General features: G+C 39.6%; 1 protein-coding gene across 5 annotated transcripts in view; it reads left to right on the forward strand.

Annotated features, from left to right (window-relative positions):
* The window catches only part of LOC105478860 (protein tyrosine phosphatase receptor type M), an 826,332-nt gene that overhangs the window by 318,040 nt on the left and 484,617 nt on the right, over positions 1-23,675 (forward strand). For all 5 annotated transcript variants that reach the window (XM_011736570.3, XM_071085869.1, XM_011736565.3 and 2 more), the window contains exon 4: positions 16,576-16,654. In XM_011736570.3, coding sequence (XP_011734872.2) covers positions 16,576-16,654 — 79 coding nt within the window. The remainder of the gene's footprint in view (positions 1-16,575; positions 16,655-23,675) is intronic.

Here is a 23,675-nt window from a genome sequence, read left to right on the forward strand (position 1 = left end):
CATCCGGTAATCCATTCTGCAGGTTCGGTGTTTATGAGTTAAGATCCATCAACCCCAATTTCTCTCCCCCTGGATTGATGAATAAATGGGCTGTAAACTTCTTGCTTAATTTATCTTTGTAGGCATATACCTACAACCATTTCTAGGATTTAATGAGTGACAAGTAAATGTGTTCTTCTTTAATGGAAATGAAGAGATAGGGAAAACTCTGTTAGTGCATGTGTACATTGTTAAGATCTTTTTAGAGTATGTACTTTGGCAATAAGTTTTAAAATTGTTAAAAAAATTAGATATGCTTAAATATAGCAATCCACTAGTAGGAATTTATCCTAAAGAAGTAATGAAGAGTGATTGCAAATAATTAACTACTGGGATATTCATAGCAGCTTATTTATAGTAAAGAAAAATCAGAAACAGTATTTTTCCAACAATAGAGGATTTGTTAATTTATGCTATCTCAATACAAAAATTTATTTTGCAGCCATTAAGAATAATGTTATGGAAGAAAATTTAATGATGCATTTAAGGTTATGTTGTTAAATGGATTAAACAGGTATGAAGCAATACATTAAATTCTATTTTTAAATTTTAAAAATCTAATAAAGACTGAAATATATCTTGAAATAAATACATAAGAAAGTGGTGTGGTATCTCGGCTGCGCACAGTGGCTCAAGCCTGTAATCCCAGCACTTTGGGAGGTCGAAGTGGGAGGATCACCTGAGTCCAGGAGTTTAACACCAGCCTGGGCAACATGGCAAGATCCAGTGTCTACAAAAAAAAAAAGAAAAAAAAATTAGCAGGACGTGGTGGCGTGCACCTGTAGTCGCAGCTACTCAGGATGCTGAAGCTGGAAGATCTCTTGAGCCTGGGAGGTCGAGGCTTCAGTGAACCATGGTCGTGCCACTGTACTCCAGCCTGGGTGACAGAGTGAGACCTTGTCTCAAGAAAAAACTTTTTTTTTTTTGTCGTCTGTTACATTCTCAGTTTTCCCCAACGTACATGTACTGCTGTTATTTATAAAACAAAAAGTAAAAATTTGTTTTTCCTCCAGAAGGAAAATATCCTATTTAATAAAACACATTCTTTTTATATAAATGTACTAGTGACCAATCGGTAGTTCAAAGCATATGGCCTCTGGGACAAAACTTAGGAAATGTGTTTCATAGGGTTAAAAAACAAGTGGGTGACCGGGCGCAGTGGCTCATGCCTTTAGTCCTAGCACTTTGGGAGGCTGAGGCAAGTAGGCAGGTGGATTGCTTAAGGTCAGGAGTTCAGGACCAGCCTGGTCAACATGGTGAAACCGCATCTCTACTAAAAATAGAAAAATTAGCCGGGCGTGGTGGTGCGTGCCTGTGGTCCCAGCCACTTGGGAGACTGAGGCACAAGAATCCCTTGAACCAGGGAGGCGGAGGTTGCAGTGAGCTGAGATTGTGCCACTGCACTCCAGCCTAGGAGACAGAACGAGACTTTGTCTCAACAATAACAACAAACGGCCACCAGTAGAAGTGGCTTTGGCCAAGCTAGGCCTCCAGAGGTTTTTGTATGGTGGCCTAGGCTGAGAAGCTGAATGTGATTAAAGACCTTCTTTTAGAGCAACCTTTCCCAAAGTAGGGAAGACAGGGATCTGGAGTGTTCCCACTGCCCCTCTGGGACCTATTCTAGGTTCTTCCTCAGTCTCCGGTTGTCTGCTGTGGTTGTCTCAAGATTGTCTCAAAAAAAAAAATAAGGAAAAAAGAAAGGAGAATCTCTCTAGCTAGTGGGATAACAGGTAAACTTTTTTTTTTTTTTTTTTTTTTTTTTTTTTTTTTTTTTTTTTTTGGGCCAGTGGACCACACTCCTGGTTGAGATCAGAAGGTACGTCCTGCTCATCTTTTCCCCGAGCTTCTTCTCTTGGGGCTTAGCAGTGTCCACACAAAACTTCTAGAATGGGCTGTCTTGAGACCATCACAGCCTCCAGAGCCACAGTGTGCTGGTTTAGCATGGCCTTGGCTGCAGTCAGATGTGGAATTTCTGTTTTGTCTTTTATACCCCTAGCTCAGTCAGCTGCATTAAAGGAATGATGTGGTTTATGAACAGTCTTGGAAGAGGAGACTTTATAAAGGAACTATCAGATTACATTGAGAGTCAGATGGTCCTATGTATTTCAGGCCATTGTCGTTTTCAGCGAATTCTTATTTTCTTGAGCACCTTTGGATAAAATATTTCGCCTTCCCAATTGTGAACTTCTGCTCCTAACATTTTTAGAGCCCTCTCACTTTTCATTGTGATCTCTCACGCTTTATTGAAAGATAAATGATTTGCCAAATTAAGTTAGAAGTTTATTCTCATAGCTTTTTGATTCACTTTTGAATGTATTGCTTCATTGATATCTTAGTCTGCTGTGCTGCAGTCACAAAATACCACAGGACTGTATGGCTTAAACAACAGACAATATTTCTCACATTTCGAGAGTTTGAGAATTCCAAGATCAGGGTGCCACCATCGTCAGATTCTGGTGAAAGCTCTCTTCCTGGTTTACAGATGGTCTTCTTCTTTCTGTGTCCTCACAGGGTTGGCGGGAGGTCAGGGAAGCAAGAGCTCTCACGCCTTTTCTTATGAAGGTCTCCTCCCATCATGAGGGCTCCCCTCTCCTGACCCCATCACCTCCCCAAGGCCCACCTCCTCATATCACCACATTTGGGACTAGGGTTTCAGCATGAACATTCATTTCATAGCACTGATAGATCCATTAGGAATAGCTTCATACTTTGAATTTAAACATGGATTTGTAGAGATTCTTTAATACAGTGTTGCTAAGCTTTTATTTTTATTTTTATTTTTGTTGGGAAAATTGTTTTTATTTTAAAATGGAAATACAATCTACAGGAAAAGCTTGTGCTTTCCTTTTTTTTCTTCGCATAAACAATAATAATGCAATTCAGGTCAATAAAGCACAAGGCAGAAACTTGAGAAAAGAACAGTTCTTACAAGTACATGGTCTTCTTTTCAAATATCCATGAAAACGTTTAACAACTAGATGGCTAGGTACCTACAGAAAGCTCCAAAACAATCATCTGGCCTTATAGTTTCGACAGGACTATTTTGAATCTTTGATTTATCAGTCACTCCTTTCCCATTCTACTTGTTCTAAGAATTAAGTATATAATTAAAAAACCCACATCCTGATTTTAAATCTCCACTCTCCCAAAAACCTTTTTGAGGAAACAAAAATAGGGAAGAAGAAGATCAGAGCAAAAATATTGTTAACACTGGCCGTCCTTATGCAGGTGGACTACTACCAACTCCTGATGAATACCTGTGAAGGGTGTAGATCTACTGAAAACCCACCTGTTTGTTTATTTCCTGAGCACTCCCACCAAGCATCAGCCTTGGAATTCTTAAAGACAGAGTTAAGGTAGCACTTCCTTATTATTTCCCCTTTATCTGCTGGGCAGTAAACAAATTGAAATCATTACCCTAATAGCAATGTAAACTATTAGGTAAATGGCACATTGTAGATGCAGCAAGAGAGATGTCAGCAGGAAACTTCCCAAACACTGAACTGCAGGCCTTAAAATCACTACGTAAGACCTGAAGGAGGTTTCCCCGTTGGGATAAGAAGGACAGGCCATATTCACAGATATAAGGTAAAAGGAAGACACGTACCAAATCCAGTTTTCACCCCTGGCCTAAGTAAGGTGTCAGCCTAATTAGAGATGGTCAGAAGAAAAGCCTGGACAAAAAACAAACAAACAAAAAACAAGCTGTGAAGTTGAACCAGGGGAGGGACTTCCTTGGGCTGCAGATCCAGTCCCCAGCCCATGGGGCCTGCACACCTGTACCGAGGAGATGCCTGTTGTAGTCTGATGCTCTTAGAAATTCAAGTCATGCAAGAGCCCGTCTGCTTTTGATATAATTTCCCATATAGATTTCTTTATAAGGAGTTCTGTATTGGCCTGAAGATGTGACTCTGGTTTTTGACTATTATATTTCTGATTCCAAAATATAAAAAATATATTTTCCAGGCCAGGCGCGGTGGCTCATGCCTGTAATCCCATCTCTTTGGGAGGCCAAGGCAAGCAGATCACGAGGTCAGGAGATGGAGACCATCCTGGCTAACACGGTGAAACCCCATCTCTACTAAAAAATACAAAAAATTAGACGGCCATGGTTGGGGGCACCTGTAATCCCAGCTACTTAGGAGGCTGAGACAGGAGAATGGCTTGAACCTGGCGGGCAGAGCTTGCAGTGAGCCAAGATTGTGCCACTGCACTCCAGCCTGGGGGACAGAGCGAGACTCTGTCTATATATATATATATATATATTTTTTTTTCCAGTATTGTGTGTGCATGGATGCATGTGTGTAACATTTTCTTATGTGAACATGGTGCATAAAAGTCAATATCCAAGTGATACATTCTCAGGCTGTTTCTAGGCCTGAAAGCTGAAGACAAGATAATAGGATATGGGCATCTAAAGGAGGTGACACCTTTGAGAAAGCTTTCTCTCTCAGGGTACAGGAAGTCAGCTTCCTCTAGACAGCACCTCTACAATTTATTACGTATGCTGCAGGATATATTCTAGAATTCCAAAGTATTAATATAAGGTTCATGTATACTTGAAATATTTATGTGTTAAAATACTTCATATAGTACTTTATTTCTGTAAGCAAATTTCACACTAGTAAGTAGTTTTGATATGAGTGAAAATTGATTAATGAATTCTTTTAAAGGACTTTCATATTATAAATTGTTTGCACATGGGCAGCATCAGAAGACAGTAAAAGAACATACACTTTGTGTTACGAAGAATGGGATTGGGATATCAGCCCTGCTTACTCAGAAGCTTGGGCAACTGATTTAAACTTTATGAGCCTCACTTTCCTAATTACAGCAGGGTGGGAGGTAGTAATTAGGGGTAATTAGGGGCTGAAGATGAAAGGAAAAGCACATTGGGGATACGCTAGCCTCTTAAGAAGTGGTGGCAGTTTGTTGAGCCACTGTTAAGATTAAGATTTGTGGAAGATGGTAAAAAGGGAACCAGTTAGTAGTTGAGTGCTTTCTCCCTGCTAAGGTGCTTCTTAAATGTGTTCAGCGGAATGTCAAAAGGTGTTAAATGAAAAAGTGTTCCAGGAACAAATCCTTTTGTGAAACACAGCATGAGACAGAGTGAACCAAGTTCCCTTTCGTGAGAACATTTCAGAACTGCTGTCATACAGAACTGCAAGGTGAGGTTTTATGAGGGTCCATGGAATTCTCCCTTCCCTGGTCTTGACCATATCTCAAGGACCAGGTGCCCTGGGTTGCATTCAGGGACCGCTGTGTTGGGGCTGTTTGATTGCATCTCAAGGGCCAGGTGCCCTGGGTTGCATTCAGGGACCGCTGTGTTGGGCTCTTCAGTTGGCTATTTCCCATGACCTCCTGGGCCTTCTTCCAGAACGTCCATTTCTTACTTTGCTTTGGCTACCAAGTACTGAGTTAATTTTCATCTTGATCAGCATCTGAACTTCGCCAATTGTTGGACTAAGGGAAGTTTTCAGTCAATCTAGACACAAGTGTCCTGCGTACTTTTGATAAACATAATAGGTCTTTTTGGGCATCTCTTTCAGTTTTTTCCTCTAGCTTTAATATTAACATTGCTAGACATTTATAGAGTTTTGAAAAGTTTCTTAGCAGAGAAAAGTGTTCTTGCCACAGTAGTCATTTTATGTAGTTTTTACTATTTATGGTAGAATAGTATGCTACAGGTACACATTGCAATGGTAACCTGCATGGAATACAGCTAATTGCAGGTTAATTACTGTTCCTTAAAACATAAATTGCGAAGTATTTGGTGATTAACACATATTTAATTCCTTAATTAATGTTTTTCCTAATTGCCTTTGTGTGGACCTGCCCTCCCGTGGTTGGGAAGCAGTGGGGAAGGGCAAGTACCTGCCATCCTCAGGGCACCTGCCTCCTTTGATTTAGACATTGATTTTTTTGCCATTTGAAGAATAATATTTTCCTCATGCATTCACCGTCTTGCTTTATTGTGCTGATTAGAAAAAAAGAACTCTGCTTTGATTCTGCACCCCCACCTCCTGTTTCCCACCCCTACACCCTGAGGCAAAGGAGCCAGCCACTGATTTCTTCATATTCTAATCATGCATGCACCCCAGAAGCCTCAGCTTCCACCCAGAATTTCAGCCTTCCTCTCTGCTTTCAGAAGACAGTGATTCTGAGCCCAGTCAGAGGCCAGGGAGGCAGTGATCTTTCATATAAATGGTTGCTTTAAAAAGAGAAACAATGCAAAGGTGGCTGAAAATCTCCCTCCCCCATGGCTCTCCATAAAGAAGTGGGGCTGGGGAGGGTGGGCAGGGACTACAGGGAGTGGGAGGGTAAAGTCATCAAATATGAGAGCCTTGCTGGTTCACGAGAGCCTCGCTGGTTCACGAGAGCCTCGCTGGTTCACGAGAGCCTCCTTGTTAAAACAAATGCCTTAGATATACTGAAGGGTCCTGGGAGAAGATTAGGAGTGGATTCAGCTGGGCCCTGCTAGGAGTTCTTTGTGCAGCAAGGACTCAAAGGAGCTTGTACTGGGGAGAGGGGTACTGAACCAAGATTCACCCTTGTTAGTCTGACGTCTCTCTGGGAAATGAGGAGTTGAGGGAATAGGGATGACTTGATCTGACTTATCTTTTCACATTTTGCTGCGAACTTTATTCCTCTGCACAGCTAGCTGTGTGTCTGTTTCTTTGCTGTATTTACCTTCAGCCCACTGATTTTACTACAAAGCCATGTAAAGCCACAGCTAAGTGACAACAGGCCCGCTTACATTTGCTGCCTAGAGACAATGTTTTAGAGTTGAATTGGTGAGTCTTTTCTTTTTTTTTTTTGAGACAGAGTCTCGCTCTGTCTCCCAGGCTGGAGTGCAGTGGCTCGATCTCGGCTCACTGCAACCTTCGCCTCCCGGGTTCACGCTATTCTTCTGCCTCAGCCTCCTGAGTAGCTGGGACTACAGGTGCCCGCCACCACGCCCGGCTAATTTTTTGTATTTTTAATAGAGACGGGGTTTCACCGTGTTAGTCAGGATGGTCTCGGTTTCCTGAGCTCGTGATCCAACCACCTCGGCCTCCCAAAGTGCTGGGATTACAGGTGTGAGCCACTGCACCTGGCCGGTGAGTCTTTTTAAATTGTGTTCCACAAATCCAGGGAATGTTAGGAGGCTTAGTTGACCAAATGGAAAGAAGCACTGGGTTAAACACTGCTGCTATTCTGCCGGCCATTTCGGAGGCTAGGAGTGGTTTTGAATCTCTAGGAAGGACACATGGTGAGTGTGGGTGCACAGCTGGGGCCAGACTTTGGGCTTTGCAGAGTATTTCTTGAGTCTAGTGTTCCCTGAAGTACACTTGGGAAATACTGATATGTGCCAGTTGAAAAATAGAACATATTTTGACTCCATAAATTCCTTGGCTATGGCCCTTATTCCAAGTGCAAGACAATTGAATTGCTTCATGCCTCCAGAGGATGTGGGGAATTTGCTGTGGCAGTGAAATATCACTGTCTCAAGCAGGAAAGCTAGTCTAGTAGGTGCCCCAATACTCTGCATTTTGTGCTTAAAAAAGACAGTATGTTTCAAGAAACCACTGGGGACACAGTAGGTTGTCAGTTTAATATTGACTTAGAACGGTATTTAGGAAGTAGAACAATTTGCATGCTGTTTTTTTTCATCCTCAAAGATCTTATTTTTGATTATTTTTTAAAACTTGCCACATCTCTAAATTTCATTCTTAACTTGTACTTCTTATGTAATGATAAAGGATAAGTACTTCTATTGTTTACCATCTTAATCTCTGCATGGTCTGCTGCTATATACATATCAGTCCTGCTCTTTATGACTTCTAAGCCATGTTTTTTTCCTCTACCTTAATTTCTGTGCATGGCCTGTTGAATGAGTGTATGACCTATGATTATATCATACTTTTCTCTAAAGGGAAGGAGAAAACAAAAGTGAGGATGATTGTGTTATTGGTAGGAAAAACAGGTGAAGACATTTAAAAATAACATTGCAAGCACTAATAATTAGCTGCATTGCAAATTTGGCTGTTTTTTGAGTGCCTTTACCTTTCGCAAAGTAGATTTTTATTTTATTTTCTGATAACATGTCAATACAAATAAAAATGCTTGAATATTTTGCTCATGATTCTTAATGTGACATGTTTTGTGGTTTTGCGTGGACTCTTTAATATTACAGAAACTTTATATGTTCTATTTTTATGTAACTCATTTGACACAAACAAGATAAAGTTTTTGTAAATGGGTGTGACCCACCTTTGCATTTCATTTAAATGAAAACCAGAAGGATAGACTAGGTAATGTGTGGGAGGACCAACGTTTAATCCCCTTTGTTCTAGGGAACTGACTAATGACTTCCACCAGCACATTTTCCTGGGTGAGTATCTGTGTTGGTAAGCAAATCCCCTTTCTTTGCTTACACATAGCAAGGAAAAGTGGCAGCATGGAAAGCTAATTTTGCTCTTCACTGAAGCAGGGAGGATCAGGGAGGCTGTGGTGTTAAACTGCTTCCCCATCTCTCTTGTTTGGCAGACATCTGAAGGATAGCCTGATGTCAAACCTCTCAGAGACCAGCATCCAGGATGGATTTTCATGAGCAAGTGAGAGCAATAGTCAGTTTAAACAACTGGTTAACCAGTTGTTTCCTCTCTAAAAGCAAATGGCTTTTCTCACAGTCTCCAAAGGCTATAGGGATACAACATCTTGTCTCCTGAAATGTTATTAGTTGAGATTGAATGAATGTTGATTCTCTCTATTGTACATTTTCTTACATCCCAGGGCTGCAAATATCTGGAAGTTATCAGCAAAACAGTGCTTTGAAATGGAGACTCAGAGTGAACCACATCACATGAATAGAGTTGATTCTCGGTTATTTGCAGCAGTTGTGTTCTGTAAAATCACAGAGAACACTGAATTAGTGAATACGGAACTAATTCTATAGGAAATACGGGGTTAGGTTGCTGTGAGCCTTTGGTCACACTGGTTTTGTAATGTTTTTGTTTTCTGATCAATACATCACCTCATTTTATATGTGTTTCTGTTGAAAGATGCCGTATTTATGTTGTTGATTCGTTAACTTTGAACCTATGGCGAAGGCCAATAGCCCTGTGACTCATGCTGACTGGAGTGCCTCTAATGGGTATTTTTTCCTTAAGGCTTGTCTTCGCCTCCTTGCACTCTCAGGAGCACTAGACAGCCCGGAAGCACTGTACTTGGGTTCATTTTAAAAAGCAACATCACCAACAAGAAGCACAAAAATGGAAAAGCATGGCACTAACTAGACCCCCGTAAGGATACTCTTTTATGGTATCAGAGCTGAAACAAGACGACAGAACGTTGCCCTGCCTGCCCTCAGCTGGGAACCTGTGTGTTGAGCAACTCACATTTTTTGCTGCTCTGTGCATGTCCGCAGATACCATGAAAGCTTTGCAAGTATTGATTTTTGGAGGTTACAAATAAATTTTAGGAAGTAGGCAAATTCACAGATATGAGCCTTGAATAATGAGGATTGACTGTATTTTCTGTCAAGCCAAGTCCAAAAAAAGTGATACAAAACTAAGTTCTGTGTTGTGACAAAATTATTTCATAATAACATGACTCTGATTCAGACCCACAGCTTTTAAAATAATCACAATTTACATTGGGCTAAAGGGCAAAAACATTTTTCCTAAAAATGTTTGTTTCAGTAAACACAACAAACAAAAACCATTTAGTCCAAATTTAGCTAACACCAAAGAAGAGGGTATAAAATGAGATCTTAGGGTAGGTTTTAACATTAAAGTGTTACTAATTCTCAGTAGTTCAATGTCTTTATAGAAAATTTTTGACTTCTAAATGAGTTAGGTTTTATTTTATTTTTAATTTTTCTGATATTTTGAGGCCTGTGAAGTAATTAATTTTTCTGGCTTTGTTTTGGTATATTGCAAGTATGTATTTTAAACATTTGATAATGATATTACAAACTCAAGTGGGTATTTAGAAAACCACACGTGTAATATAATTGAAAACAAGGCAAGCCAGGGATAGGGTCTTCTGATTGCTGGAATGTGAGGCTCACCCGTGCAGCGCAAGGCATATTGTACTTAGCTGTGATAAAGTATTGCTTTTGACTTGGGCTTTTTTGTTAACCAGAGTAATGATGGTGCATTGGTGAGCCAAGCAGGAAAGTTTTCTCTAAAAACAGGAGGCTGGATAGTAAATATTTCAGACTTTACAGGCCAAACGCTCTCTGTGGCAGCTACTCAACTCTGTTGCTGTTGTATGAAAGCAGCCATAGCCAACATGTAAATGAATAAACGTGGCTTCGTTCCAATAAAACTTTATTCATGGACATTGAAATCTGAATTTCATATAATTCTCATGTATCACAAAATAGTCTTCTTTCTGTTTTCTCCTACCCATGAAAACTATAAAAACCATCTTTAGCTTGTGGGCAATATAAAAACAGGTGGTGGGACAGATTTGGCCATGGGCTGTAGTTTGCCAGCTCTTTTATTAAACTTCATGTTGTCAAAACTGTGCCATATCACTCTTCCCAATTGCTATATTTCTTATAAATCTGGATGTAAAAATTTTAGAACCTGGGTATCTATACATTAAAAGAGATGTGTGTGTGTATATACATATGTATGTATGTATATGTATTCTATATACATATAGTCTCTCATACTTGCTAGTTAGGCAGTTTGGCAACATGAAAATAGTCCAGACTTGGAAGCAAAATAGATCTAGGAATAGACCCAACCCTGTAACTACTTGTGTGGACTCAGAAAAATTACCTAACCTTTCTAAGTCGGCTTACTTATCCCTGAAAGGGAGCTAATGTGACCCACCTCACATAATTGACGGGGGAAAATTAGATAATGTATGCAAAGGATACCTGGGACATGGAAGTATACAAATAAATAGGTTTTTTAAAATTACTAAATTATTCTTTTTGAAGAAAAACTTGGTACATGGCTCCATAAGAAATTCGAACCTTCTAATATAGAATATTTTCAATATATTTTGTTCTGTTTCATAAAAATGAACATGACACATTCCCAGATCAATTTCTTACACGTTTCTTTTTTCCTTTTCCAATGGTACTGTTGGTATTCTCATGTTACTGTTTCCTCTGACCTCAATCTTTTTCGACCTGGATGCTGGCATTTTCAAACATTCCTGTGATTCCCACTGGGTTCTGCACACACTTGGTATACTTCACTAGAGCAATACCTGAGAGTAGTTCCTTATTTGACAAAAAAAGATTAATTTTGCTTTTGACACCTTATAAGGGCACTGGCTAGAAAGGTATACATAATGAAAAATTTGCCGGATATCCAGAGTTCACAACAATGGAACCTTGAAAAGAATTCCAAAATCTCTTTATAAGAAACGTATTTAAGATGACCCTCATCTTTTGAGCTGCATGTTTGTTTGTTTGTTGTTTTGATATGGAGTCTCACTCTGTTGCCAGACTGGAGTGCAGTGGCATGATCTTGGCTCACTGCAACTTCCGCCTTCTGGGTTCAAGTGATTCTCTTGCCTCAGCCTCCCGAGTAGCTGGGACTACAGGCGTACGCCACCACACCCAGCTAATTTTTGTATTTTTAGTAGAGATGGAGTTTCACTATGTTGGCCAGGATGGTCTCGATCCCTTGACCTTGTGATCCACCCGCCTCGGCCTCCCAAACTGCTGGGAGGCCACTGCACTAGGCCTGAGCTGCATGTTTTAATCCTCTTGTTTGTTAGAAAAAAAAACAAAGGGAAATCTCTTAATGGTTGGGTGTTTAAAATAGGTAATCTCAGACTATTGTATAGCGTCTAAATTCAGATAGCTTTGTTTAGTCATATTTATTTCACAATAGGAAACTCTCCAGTACAGCTCATGCCTATTTTCTAATTGTAGTATGTATTGAAACAGTTGTATACTAAGTTGTAAACTTGATGAAGCAGCTAATAAAACTTGTACTCATAAGTCCCTTAACAAGTTTCTAAGAAAGAACTAGAAAATGGTTTTAATAAACATAGAAGTTATTGCTTCAAACTTGTGACACACTTTAAATGTATGACATAAGAAATTTTTACTTCTATATTATGTATTAATTTTGTATGTATGTATGGGTAGGCATGCACACATAAACGGATCAACAAAGAATGTTTTTCTCTTCTTGACTGTGCAATTAGCGCTTTAAGTCAGTGCTTGAACCTGCCAAGTTTGAGAAGTTTACTTTTTAAAGTTTCTAATTAAACTCAGAGGGGGCAGGAAACGTATTTGTAATCAGATGCTGCCCTTCTTTGCCTCTTGATATTCTAGTTGGAAGACTGAGGGGAGCAAATAAAATTGCAAATAGAAGCTTGTCTTTAATTCTTTTGGCCTTGCTGACAAGTCATCTTGCTGGGAAATCTGGGGCGCACTGGCTTGTTTCTGAGACTGTCTTTGCCTCTAGTCCATAGGGATGAAGGCAGATAGTTGCTGGGAAATCCATGAGTTGTGTCACAGGTTTCCTGGCTTGTTTAGGGAGGAAGAGGCATGATTCTGTGGCAGGGAAGGATCCCATTGCTATGAGCTGTGTTTTTTGAATCTGTCATTTGGCCATTGCTGTCTTGTTCTATTGTTTCATCATTCATGTTTCTTGTTTTTCCTTAACTAAAGCTTACATTTTATAAAACTGTCTGCAATGCTTAGATACTCCAAAGCATGTGGTAGATATTTTATAAATATTTGGACTAAAAGACTCAGAATTTCTTAGCGTAAAACTTCCGAGAGTCATCCATTCTTTGACATGGTGGATGAAAAACAGATCTGGAGAAGTCTAGTCTAGATGGCTCTTCCAGGTCTCAGATCGTCTCTGCCTTTTTTTTTTTTTTTTTTTTGCACTGTCTTTTGCTTTGGTAGGGGTATGGCCCTGTATAGGTTTAAACAAAACATTATGGATTAAATTTATACATACATATCAAATTAAAAGTCGATCCACATGAGCATGTCTCACATGTACACTGTGTTCTAAAAGGTAATGCGTTCCCTTCAAAGAATAAGGATAATTCCATGTTTACTAGAAGCTTCAGCCATTGTAGTTAATAAAGCAAAATAAAATTTCAATATGAAAGTTAGTTTTGATGAGGAAAGATTTCTTCCGCTCTTCTATCCATGATGTATTCTAAGTGCTTATCACAGTGCCTGGCAGAGGGGTGGCACTCAGTAGAGCCTTGAGTTCATTGAATGAATGAATGCGTGAATGAATAAGAGGGAGGAAGAAGGAAGAGAGGATGGCAAGTGGAATGAAGGAAGGTCTGATGAACATTTCTGCATTTGGTTTTCAAAATACATTTTCCTAACCACAGCAACCGTGCTCTTGTGTGGCTGGTAGTGGTGGCATCAGCAGCCACCCCTCGGCTGTCCCTGCAGTAGCCATTGTATCAGAGCAGCTTGCAGGTTCCTGCAGTGCCAGTGGTAGCTGTTTCCCAGGAGACAGGATGTGACTGTTATTCAGGGGACCTGTTTTGAGGGCCTCAGGAATGCTTTTTCCTTTACTTGTTCTCAATATTCATTTACCTTTTGTACTCCCAATTGTCTTCTTATAGACTTTAGTAGTAGAGAGAGAAATTAGCAGGGTCCCATTGCAGGAATATCCATGCATATCTTCCTTTCTCTTGTATTGGCAGTGGAAACAATTTATTAAACTTACGAACAGGATGAAGTTTTATTTCATTTCTGTTTTTCTGTTGTGCCTTTCCTCTCCCCTGTGTTATATGTTACTGTATTAGTGTTGTGGCACAGTGTCATCTAGTCTAGCAAGAGTTTCTGGGATGGCTCTGTCCCTGCACTCTAGGAAGCCTCTTGAGCTTTTCCACTCTGGGCTCTGCTGATTGCTTTCTCCAGGTTCACATCCGTCGCATACACAAAATACTGCAGGCCTAGGATCAAAGTTTTTGTCTGAGCAATGTTTAGAAGTGAAAACATCATATTTGGAGTCAGAAAAATTGAGTTTAAAGATTGTATCTATGATAGACTCATTGCATTTATGGACAATTACTTTGTATCTAAAGTTTTTCATTTTTTTTTTGAAACATGAAATTCTTGATTTTTTTTGTATGAACTAATGAGATAATGGAATGATATCTTCCTAGTGTATGTAACATATGTGCCTAGTAAATGTTAACTTATAATTACTTTTATAAATTGAAATTGTAATGGAAACCATTGTAGAGTCACATGCAGTAGTAAGAAAAAAAGGAGATCCTCTTGAGTACATGTTATGCCACTTCCCAGAATGCTAACATTTTACAAAACTATGGTACAATTGTCTTCTGTACAGTTGTACAAATATATACAATTAGTTCTGTACAATTTTGTTACCTGAGTAGGCTTGTGTATCTCCCACCGCAGTGAAGATGCTAAACAATTCCACCAGCACAAGGAGTGGTGGTGATGTCCTTTTGTAAGCAAACCCATCTCCCTTCTGCCTCATCTTCCTCCATTCCTACCCCTGGCAACCACTAATTTGTCCTCCATTTCTAAAATCTTAACATTACAAAATGTTCCATAAATGGAATCAGAGTACATGATCTTTGGGGATTGGTGTTTTTCACTCAGCATAGCTATGGGGAAGTTCACCCAAGTTGTTAGGTACATCATTAATTCGCTCCTTTTTATTGCTGAGTAGTATTTAATACTGTGGATGGACCACAGTGTATTATTTACCAGTTGAAGGACATCTGGGCTGTTTCTGTTGTTTGGCTATTATGAATAAAGCTCCTATAAACATGATGTGCACAGATTTTTATACGAATGAAAGTTTACATTTCTCTGGGATGAATCTCCAAGAGAGCAATGGTTAGGTTGTGTTTTAAGACTTACCATCATGAGTCATGGTTCCCTAGTGAGATAGTTTCATTCTGTGTGTAAATGGAGGTAAAAATAACATTCATGTGGATCTTTTAAATGATAGACTGACAACTGACACTTAGTAATCAATTAATCAGATTAAGAAAATTGATAACCCTTTTACTCGTTCGTTCGTTCATTCTTTCTTTTTTTTTTTTTTTTTTTTTGAGACTGAGTTTTGCTCTTGTTGCCCAGACTGGAGTGCAATGGCACAATCTCGGCTCACTGCAACCTCTGCCTCCTGGATTCACACGATTCTCCTGTGTCAGCCCCCTGAGTAGCTGGGATTACAGGCTTATGCCACCATGTCCACCTAATTTTTGTATTTTTAGTAGAGATGAGGTTTCACCATATTGGCCAGGCTAGTCTCGAACTCCTGACCTCAGGTGATCTGCCTGCCTCGGCCTCCCAAAGTGCTAGGATTATAGGCCTGAGCCACCATGCCTAGCCCTGGTTCGTTCTTTTTTGCCTTAGTTTCTCTGAAGTGGCTCCACCATCTCAAAAAAGTCTACCATTCTTAGAACCTCCAGGCATGTAGGCCTTTTCCTCTTCTCTTGCTTCTCCAATTATCGAAGAATAGCTAATGCCCTCTTGATTTTGCCACTGTGGACATTTTTATATTGTTTTGCTGTTGATTCATAGCTCTACTGTCTGATGTTCAGTTGTCATAGTCTGTTCACTGCATTATTAATAGGCTGTGTTTCCTTGTGTCTCTGTCCTAAAGTGAAGTCTTCTGCAGCCCGGCCACAGCTGACCTTTGTGTCGGTAGGTCCCAGTTCTCCCCTTGAAGGCCATGGTCACGACCACCTCAGGGCCTTCATGTGTGCCCAGGACTGAGCCTGGTCCTCTTCACACTGTTAGCTCCTTCTCATCCTGCAGCTATTGGCGTTGGCGCAAATTTTACCTCCTCATGGGAGGTCCTCCGGGTGTATATTCTTCTAGTACCCTGCACTCTTCTTTCATTACACTTACTGTATTTTTTTTTTCCACTTACATAAAACTTACTACCCTACATGGTCCAGTGTGATCAGAGAGTTACTTTCAAAACCTTCAGAAAAGGTTAGATCACCTAAAGCAATCTAAATCTTAAGGTTGTCTCTGGATGGAAAACAACTACAATCCTAATGTGTGTATGGCAGTGGGTTTAACGTACAGTGCAACCTTAAAAGTCTTCTTTAGACTTTGTTTCATGTTCAGGATCTCTCACAGGCTCGACTCTGGCTTTGGGTGGGGAATCCTTTCTATTTGCCGAAATTCGTGGAGAGGGAACCCCAAAGCCTCTTCTATCTCCATGTCCTCATCTCCCATCCAAGCAGTTTACTCACCAACAAGTTGCCGTCTGTGCCAACTCACTATCCTGTGAGCTTCCTTGCTTTTCCTACGGTGTACATGCCATCCCCCACAACCCCATGAAGTATCCTTTCATTGTGGGTTTTCTAAATTGGGCTTCTGTCTAACTCATTCACTACCTATTGACCTCCCTGAAGATTGGGGTGGGGTCTTACCTATCTTTGTAGTCTAGAACCTGGAATATTGACTAGCAGATGTTAGGCACATTAATGAATGAATTGGTGAAAGAATAAATGAAATTATATGTCTTATATATAGCAGATACTTGAAAAAAGTTAGACGAAATGAATAAATAATGTAAATCTTTCTTAATTTTCCAGGTGATTTTTGAAGTGATAACTTCTGGACATCAAGGCTATCTCGCTATCGATGAGGTGAAGGTGTTAGGACATCCGTGTAGTAAGTTGTCTTTACTTGTAAATATTCGGGTACATCATTGGGGGCATATTTACATGATGAATGAAGAGAAGGGATGAAAACCTGTGAAGAGGTCATCCTGCCAAGACACCTCCCTGACAGACCTGTATGTGTTGGTTTGCCAGCCCAGAAATCCGAAAGCATGTCCTTAGTGTAAATGCCATGGTTTGTATTTTATTTTACAATAAAATAAGTATTTTAAAGTATTTTAAAATTTGGTTCAGTAATGGGGAATCAAGGAATTCTTTGGCACGCTCAGACATCTTTGCAAAGAACCTGTTTATTTGTTGCCATGGACTTTGGAATTCCCTTTTCAGTAGTAGCACAAGGTTAAATATTGAGAATCTGCATTTTGTTTCTAAGTCCAGTATGTTTTTGGCACAGTTCCTTAGTATTTATTACATGGTTTCAGATGATATAGCTGCAAACAGGCCTGGGATCTGTCAAATACAAGATACCTACCTAAACCTGGGGATCCCAGAAATGGCCTGCTCTTCATCTTTTAAAGATTAGTACTTTAAAAATAGTACAATTGGTGATAAGCATATAATTTTAAAAATATCTACTATGAACAACGAACAGTTTATCATATTTGTATGTGAACCTTTTTCCTTAAAATAGTGCAGATTGCTAGATCTGTTTCTCCCCAAACCCTGCCCCCCAGGGGCCACCACAGTGGTGAGCTGGTTGTTGCACCTGTTATGGTTTCTAGTCTGCACACAGCAATAGACTGTAGCTGCTTGAAGCAGAAAAGGCATCCTATTGAAAGAGAATTGGAGGTCAGTGGTATTCCTGATATCACTGGTAGTCTAGACTCAGATGATGAGCAGGCCCCCAAAGTGAGGCTATGCAAGCAGCCACAGCAAGCACTATGGCAGTGGAGCCAGCCGTGAGGTCAAGGGGAGCTGGCGCTGTGTCTCTGCGCACCTTACCCTTGAAAGATGACCCTTGCCCTAGACATCCTGCACTGACTCTGGGCCTTGGCATCTTTGGCTTTAGGTGCAAAACCCTGAGGGGCATAGTCAGAGTGAGCAAGCTAGATCACGCAGTCATTCATGCCTGGCAATTGGTGTGACTAGGCACGTGAGTTGTTGACTTTTCCCACTCTGTCAAGGGAGCTGGGCCTCAACTTTTACCGAGAAACATACAGTGCCGAGCAACTGAACACTGCAAATGTGTGTGTGTGTGTGTGTGTGTGTGTGTATGTACACTCTTTCTCATAATCCCCATGGGTTTATAAAAGCAAAAAAGTAAGGATTGCCTTTTGTAAATGCTAATGAATGGTTTCCAACCATACAAATTTCTCTGTATTCCAACTTTTTTTTTTTTTTACTTAGTGTTAGATGTTTTAGGTCAATCCATGGTATTCTATCATATGGATTTACTAGTTCTATTTTTCTAGTATTTTATGAACATTTAGTGTTCCCCCCCCCATTTTTCTATATTAAATATTGCTGCAGTGAGTGTTATGGATGTGCCTCCTGGTGCAGTGTTGAGAGCCTCAGTGGAGTGTGTTCTTAGAGGCTGAATTGCGGGGATGTAGTGCAGACACATTTTTAATTTTTTTGGATGCTGCCAAAATGCTATGAAAAGTGTCTGAACCAGTTTATAATCCCACCAGCAATGCATGGTGGCTTTATTTTCCCTATATCTTTGTTCAAAATTGATGTCACCAGACTTCAAATTTTTGGCCATCTGAGGGATGGTAACCTGCTTTATTTTTAGGATCTCTGGCATGAAAGAGAAACTGGCTAGTTCATACATTTCACGGGTCTTTCCTGATGAACCCTACCCAAAATTATGAAAGAGTGGCTATATCTACAATAATAAAAATAGAAACATTTGCAGGAGTGGCTCAGCTTTTTATTGCATGGATTCGAATAGATCACCAGGACCCTCTTTGTAAGCTTTATAGAGAAGGCCTGTGTGGTTGTTACCTGTTGAAGGTATCACAACACAGGTGTCTAAATTCCATCTAAAGGGGTTTTGCTCTCTCTCATATCTTTATTTGGTGCTTTGAAGCTTGCCAAACGTTGAAGATAACAGAAAGCAATCATTTGTTCATTACAAAGGCAGATGTTACTTTTGTGTCATGTTACATTTGTCTTTTCTTCTATTGTCAGCAAAACTGGGGAGTTCAAGAAGATTCCCTGTCCCCTCCCAGGAAAACCATCAAGGCTGTACCTAATTGAAACAGCAGGGTAAATTTAGGAAGCAGAATGCAATTACCTGAGCTGGAACTCAGCCAAATCCTTGGAGTAATAGCCTCCAGCTAGGAAATGCCATGAGATCTTCTAATATGCACAAAGTTCATGGTCTCTGATTCACTTCTTACTAGGAGGTTAAAAAAATGAGCCAGTAATTGCATGCCTACTAAGTGCTGAGCACTCTAATGAAATAGTCTGCCTCCTTGTTTCTTAGAGCAGAGCTCATGGCGAGGCAGGTGTACTGGGTGCAGGTGTGGTGGCTGAGTCAAGGCTGCAGATGGCTTTCTATTACATATCCTGGGCTCCTTCTTCCACATCTGGCCACTAGCCAACAATAATAGCCCCTGAAGTGTAGCCCCTTCCATTTTACTGGATTTTAGTCATTGTGTGCAGCAAACACCTAAAGACTTCATGCTTATCAGTGCCTTCCTAAAACGTGTCTCATGCAATTTTGTTCTTCCCATAGGAGATAGCTTCCTATGGCTATAGAAATGGTGTTTATGTTCTCTCCTTTGGAGAATACCTGTGCTAATACCTAACTGGCTTTGGGAACTGCTGTGAGGGCACAGAATTGCAAAACAGGCTCTGTACCAAGGTGATGTATGGTACAACAGTGTTGTGAACTGTAAGCCTTAAATGGTTTTGATGATAGCTCTTCCTTAGCTATTTTTTCCTGAATCTCTATGTTAATGGGGAAAACATGCAAATAAAGATTTTAAAGAAGGCAATAGTTTGTTTTTAAAATGGAAAGCTTTACAGGTAATATTTTATGAGATTTCTTATCAGGATTTCATAATAATGAATTATTTTGAAATTTTGATGTTCATTAAATTTAAATCCTAAAGTAGCATTAATATTTTATATCTAAAACTATGCTTTCCAAATGGCTGCAAAATTGCTGAATCTCATTTGCTTCACTGTAAAGGCTCTTATTTGGATTCATATAGGTTTATGAGTAGGCATTACAACATTTTTTAATATTAGATATTCTGATACAAGTATACAGTTGCTCATAAAGTTGACTTTAATGTAGTGACAATAAGATGCAAGATCAGCCTGAAATGTGGAGATGACTGTGCAGAATCAGCAGCTCTCTAGCGTACAACCACTTCTGATAAACAGATAATTTTTGCATTTGGTATGCACACTAAAAATATATTTGGAATTTGGTTCAATAATCCTGGTAAGAAAAGAGGCGTTTTATTATAATAGCTTCCTAATGTTGTCTCCTGTTCTTAAATACATTGTGAGCTGTGCATATATGGGCATTTCTCTTATTACTTTGTGGTACTGATAATGTATTTTTATGTCTTAAAAGCCATATGTAATTTTAATAGATTTATTGACATATCACTCACATAATTTATCCATAAAGTGTACAATTCAATAGTTTTTAGTTTATTCACAGAGTTATGTAACCACGACCATAATCAGATTTAAAATATCTTCAACATCCACCAAAAGACCCAGTACTCATTAATAGTCATTCTTCATTTTCTCTTGTTACTGGTGGAGGTTGTCCAGGTCCTTGGTGTCTTGAACAAAGATTTGGACAAAACGCACAAACAAAGCAAGGAAAGAATGAAGCAACAAAAGCAGAGATTTATTGAAAATGAAAGCACCCTCCACAGGATGGGAGCAGTCCGAGCAAGTGGCTCAAGATCCTCATGACTGAATTTTCTGGGGTTTAAAATACCCTGTAGAGGTTTCCCATTGGTTACCTGGTGTACACCCTATGTAACTGAAGTAGTGGTCCATAATCAGTCTGATTGGTTGTGGGAGGGGACCAATCAGAGGCTGAAGTGAAGATACAAAGTTACACCCTCTGCAAACATCTGATTGGTTGCAGAAAGTGACCAATCAGAGACTGAAGTGCAGTTACAAAGTTATACTCCTATGCAAATGAAAGCTTGGCCCAAGACCAGCCTGATTAGTTGTGGGAGGTGATCAATCAGAGGTACTTTCAATGTTTCATCTGCCACCCAGAAAAAGTGGGGAGAGGCAGTGTGCAAAGGAAGTAGTTTCTGGTCCTTTTGTCACTTGGGTGTGGAAAGTTGGGATTTTCCTTTTGATTTAGTTCTAGGAAGTCAGCATGATTTGGCCTTAGGTTCCCTGCCTCTAGACTGTATTCTCCTGACTTACTCTGGCCACCACTCGTAGCCCTAGGCAAACATTAATTTGCTTGTCCTCTCTGTAGATTTGCTTGTTCTCCGTATTCATTTAAATGCAGTCGCACTATATGTGGCCCTTTGTGTCTGGCTTCTTTCACTTAGCATGTTTCAAAGTTCATCAATGTTGTAGTGTACATCAATATTTCACTCCTTCTTAAAACCGAATAGTATTTTATTGTATGGATATACCACATTTTATGTAAGCATGCATCAGTTGATGGACATTCAGGTTGTTTTCACCTTTGGGCTATTGGGAATAATGCTGCTGTGAACATTTGTTATCAGTTCTCTTGGGTATCATTCTCTCAGACGTATACTTAGGAGTAGAATTGCTGGGTCACATTGTAACCCTGTTTTTAGCATTTTGAAGAACTGTGAAGTTGTTTTTTAAATTGGCTGCACCATTTTCCATTTGAAACAGCAGTGTATGATTTCAATTGCTTCATATTCTTGCGAATATTTATGTCTTTAAAAAGATAGCCATCCTTGTGAGTTTCAGGTGGCACCTGTCTGTAGTTTGGATTACCTAATGGCTAATGATGCTGCGCATCTTTCCATGTGCTTATTGGCCATTTATATGTATGTTTGAGAGAAATGTCTATTCAGATCCTTTCCTCATTTTTAATTATTTATCTTTTTATTATTCAGTTGTAAGAGGTTTTTATATATCTACATACAAATTCCTTATCAGACATATGATTTGAAAACATTTCCCCCCAGTCTGTGAGTTGTTTTTTCATTTTCTTGATGGCATCCTTTACAGCACAAAGGTTTAAATTTTGATAAAGTCCAATTTTCCGTTTTTTCTTTGATTACTTCTGCCATTTCTGTTATTTGGAGTTGTATCTAATAATTCTTCTAAGATCATGAAGCTTTTCTATGTTTTTTCCAAAGAGTTTTATGGTTTCAATTTTTTTTTTTTTTTTTGAGATGGAGTCTCTCTCACCCAGGGTGGAGTGCAGTAGTGTGATCTCAGCTCACTGCAACCTCAACCTCCACGTTCAAGTGATTCTCCTGCCTCAGCCTCCCGAGTAACTGGGATTACAGGTGTCTGCCACCAAACCCGGCTAATTCTGTATTTTTAGTAGAGATGGAGTTTCACCATTTTGGCCAGGCTGGTCTCGAACTCTTGACCTCAGGTGTTCCACCTGCCTCGGCCTCCCAGAGTACTGGGATTACAGGCATGAGCCACTGTGCCCAGCCTGTAGTTTCAATTCTTACTTACAGATCTGTGAGCTATTTGAGTTAATATTTGTGCATGGTGTAAGAAAGTGGTGAAACTTCATTCTTTTGTATATGGATATGCAGTTATTCCAGCACCATTTGTTGACACACTGTTCCTTCCCCGTTAAATTGCCTTGGTACCCTTGTTGAAAATTAATTAATAAAGACTTATTTCTGGACCCTCTATTCAGTTGATCTATATGACTATTCTGCTACAAGTATGATACTATTTTGATTACTGTAACTTTTTAGTAAATTTTGAAATTTGGATCAGTGGGTCTTCCAAGTTTGTTCTTTTCTCATTATTGTTTTGGCTATTCTGAATCCCTTGTAATTTCTTTTCTTTTTTTTTGAGATGGAGTCTGGGTCTGTCACCCAGGCTGGAGTGCCGTGGCACTATCTTGGCTCACTGCAGGCTCCGCCTCCCAAGTTCAAGCCATTCTCCTGCCTCAGCCTCTCAGGTAGCTGGGACTACAGGCACCCACCACCTCGCCCGGCAATTTTTTTTTTTTTTTTTGTACTTTCAGTAGAGACGGGGTGTCACTGTGTTAGCCTGAATGGTCTTGATCTCCTGACCTCCTGATCCGCCCACCTCAGCCTCCCAAAGTGCTGGGATTGCAGGCGTGAGCCACCGCGCCAAGCCAATCCCTTGTACTTTCAAATGAATTTGAGAATCAGCTTATCAATTTCATTCAAAAAGTTTCAGCTGGAGTATTGATAGGGATTGTGTTGAATCTGTAGACTGGTTTGGGTGAGGGGTTATTGCTATTTTAAGATTATCAGAATTTGTGATCTGTGAATGTGTGATGTCTTTCCTTTTATTGAAGTCTTTTAAAATTTCCTTTAATAGTGTTTGTAGTTTTCAGAGTACAAGTTCTATTCTTCATTTGTTAAATTTATTCCTAAGTATTTTATTTTGGAGTTGTTTTACATAGAATTGTTTTCTTAATTTTATTTTTGGATTGTTCATTTCTAGCTTGTAGAAATGCAATTGATTTTGTGTATTGATCTTGTATCCCAAGATCTTGATGAACTTTCTTATTAGCTCTAATTGGTTTTTTGGTGGATCCATAGGATTTTCTTTATACAAAATTGTGTTGTCTTCAAGTAGGGTATCCAGATTCCTATTTTAACAACCTAGGTGAATTTTATTACTTTTCTTGCTAGTTTGCCATGGCTAAAACCTCCATTACAATGTTGAATAAAAGCGAAAAGAACAGAAGTGCTTGTCTTGTTCCTCATCTTAGGAGGAAAGCTTTCAATCTTTCAGCATGATGTTGGCTGTGGTGTTTTGTAAGTGCTTGTTTTTAGGAAGAAAGTTCCTTTTTCTTCCTAGGTTGTTGAATGTTTTTATCAAGAAATGCTGCTGGGTTTTAGCAAATCCTTTTTCTCTATCAGATT

This window comes from Macaca nemestrina, chromosome 19, assembly GCF_043159975.1.
Source record: "Macaca nemestrina isolate mMacNem1 chromosome 19, mMacNem.hap1, whole genome shotgun sequence".
NCBI lineage: Eukaryota > Metazoa > Chordata > Mammalia > Primates > Cercopithecidae > Macaca > Macaca nemestrina.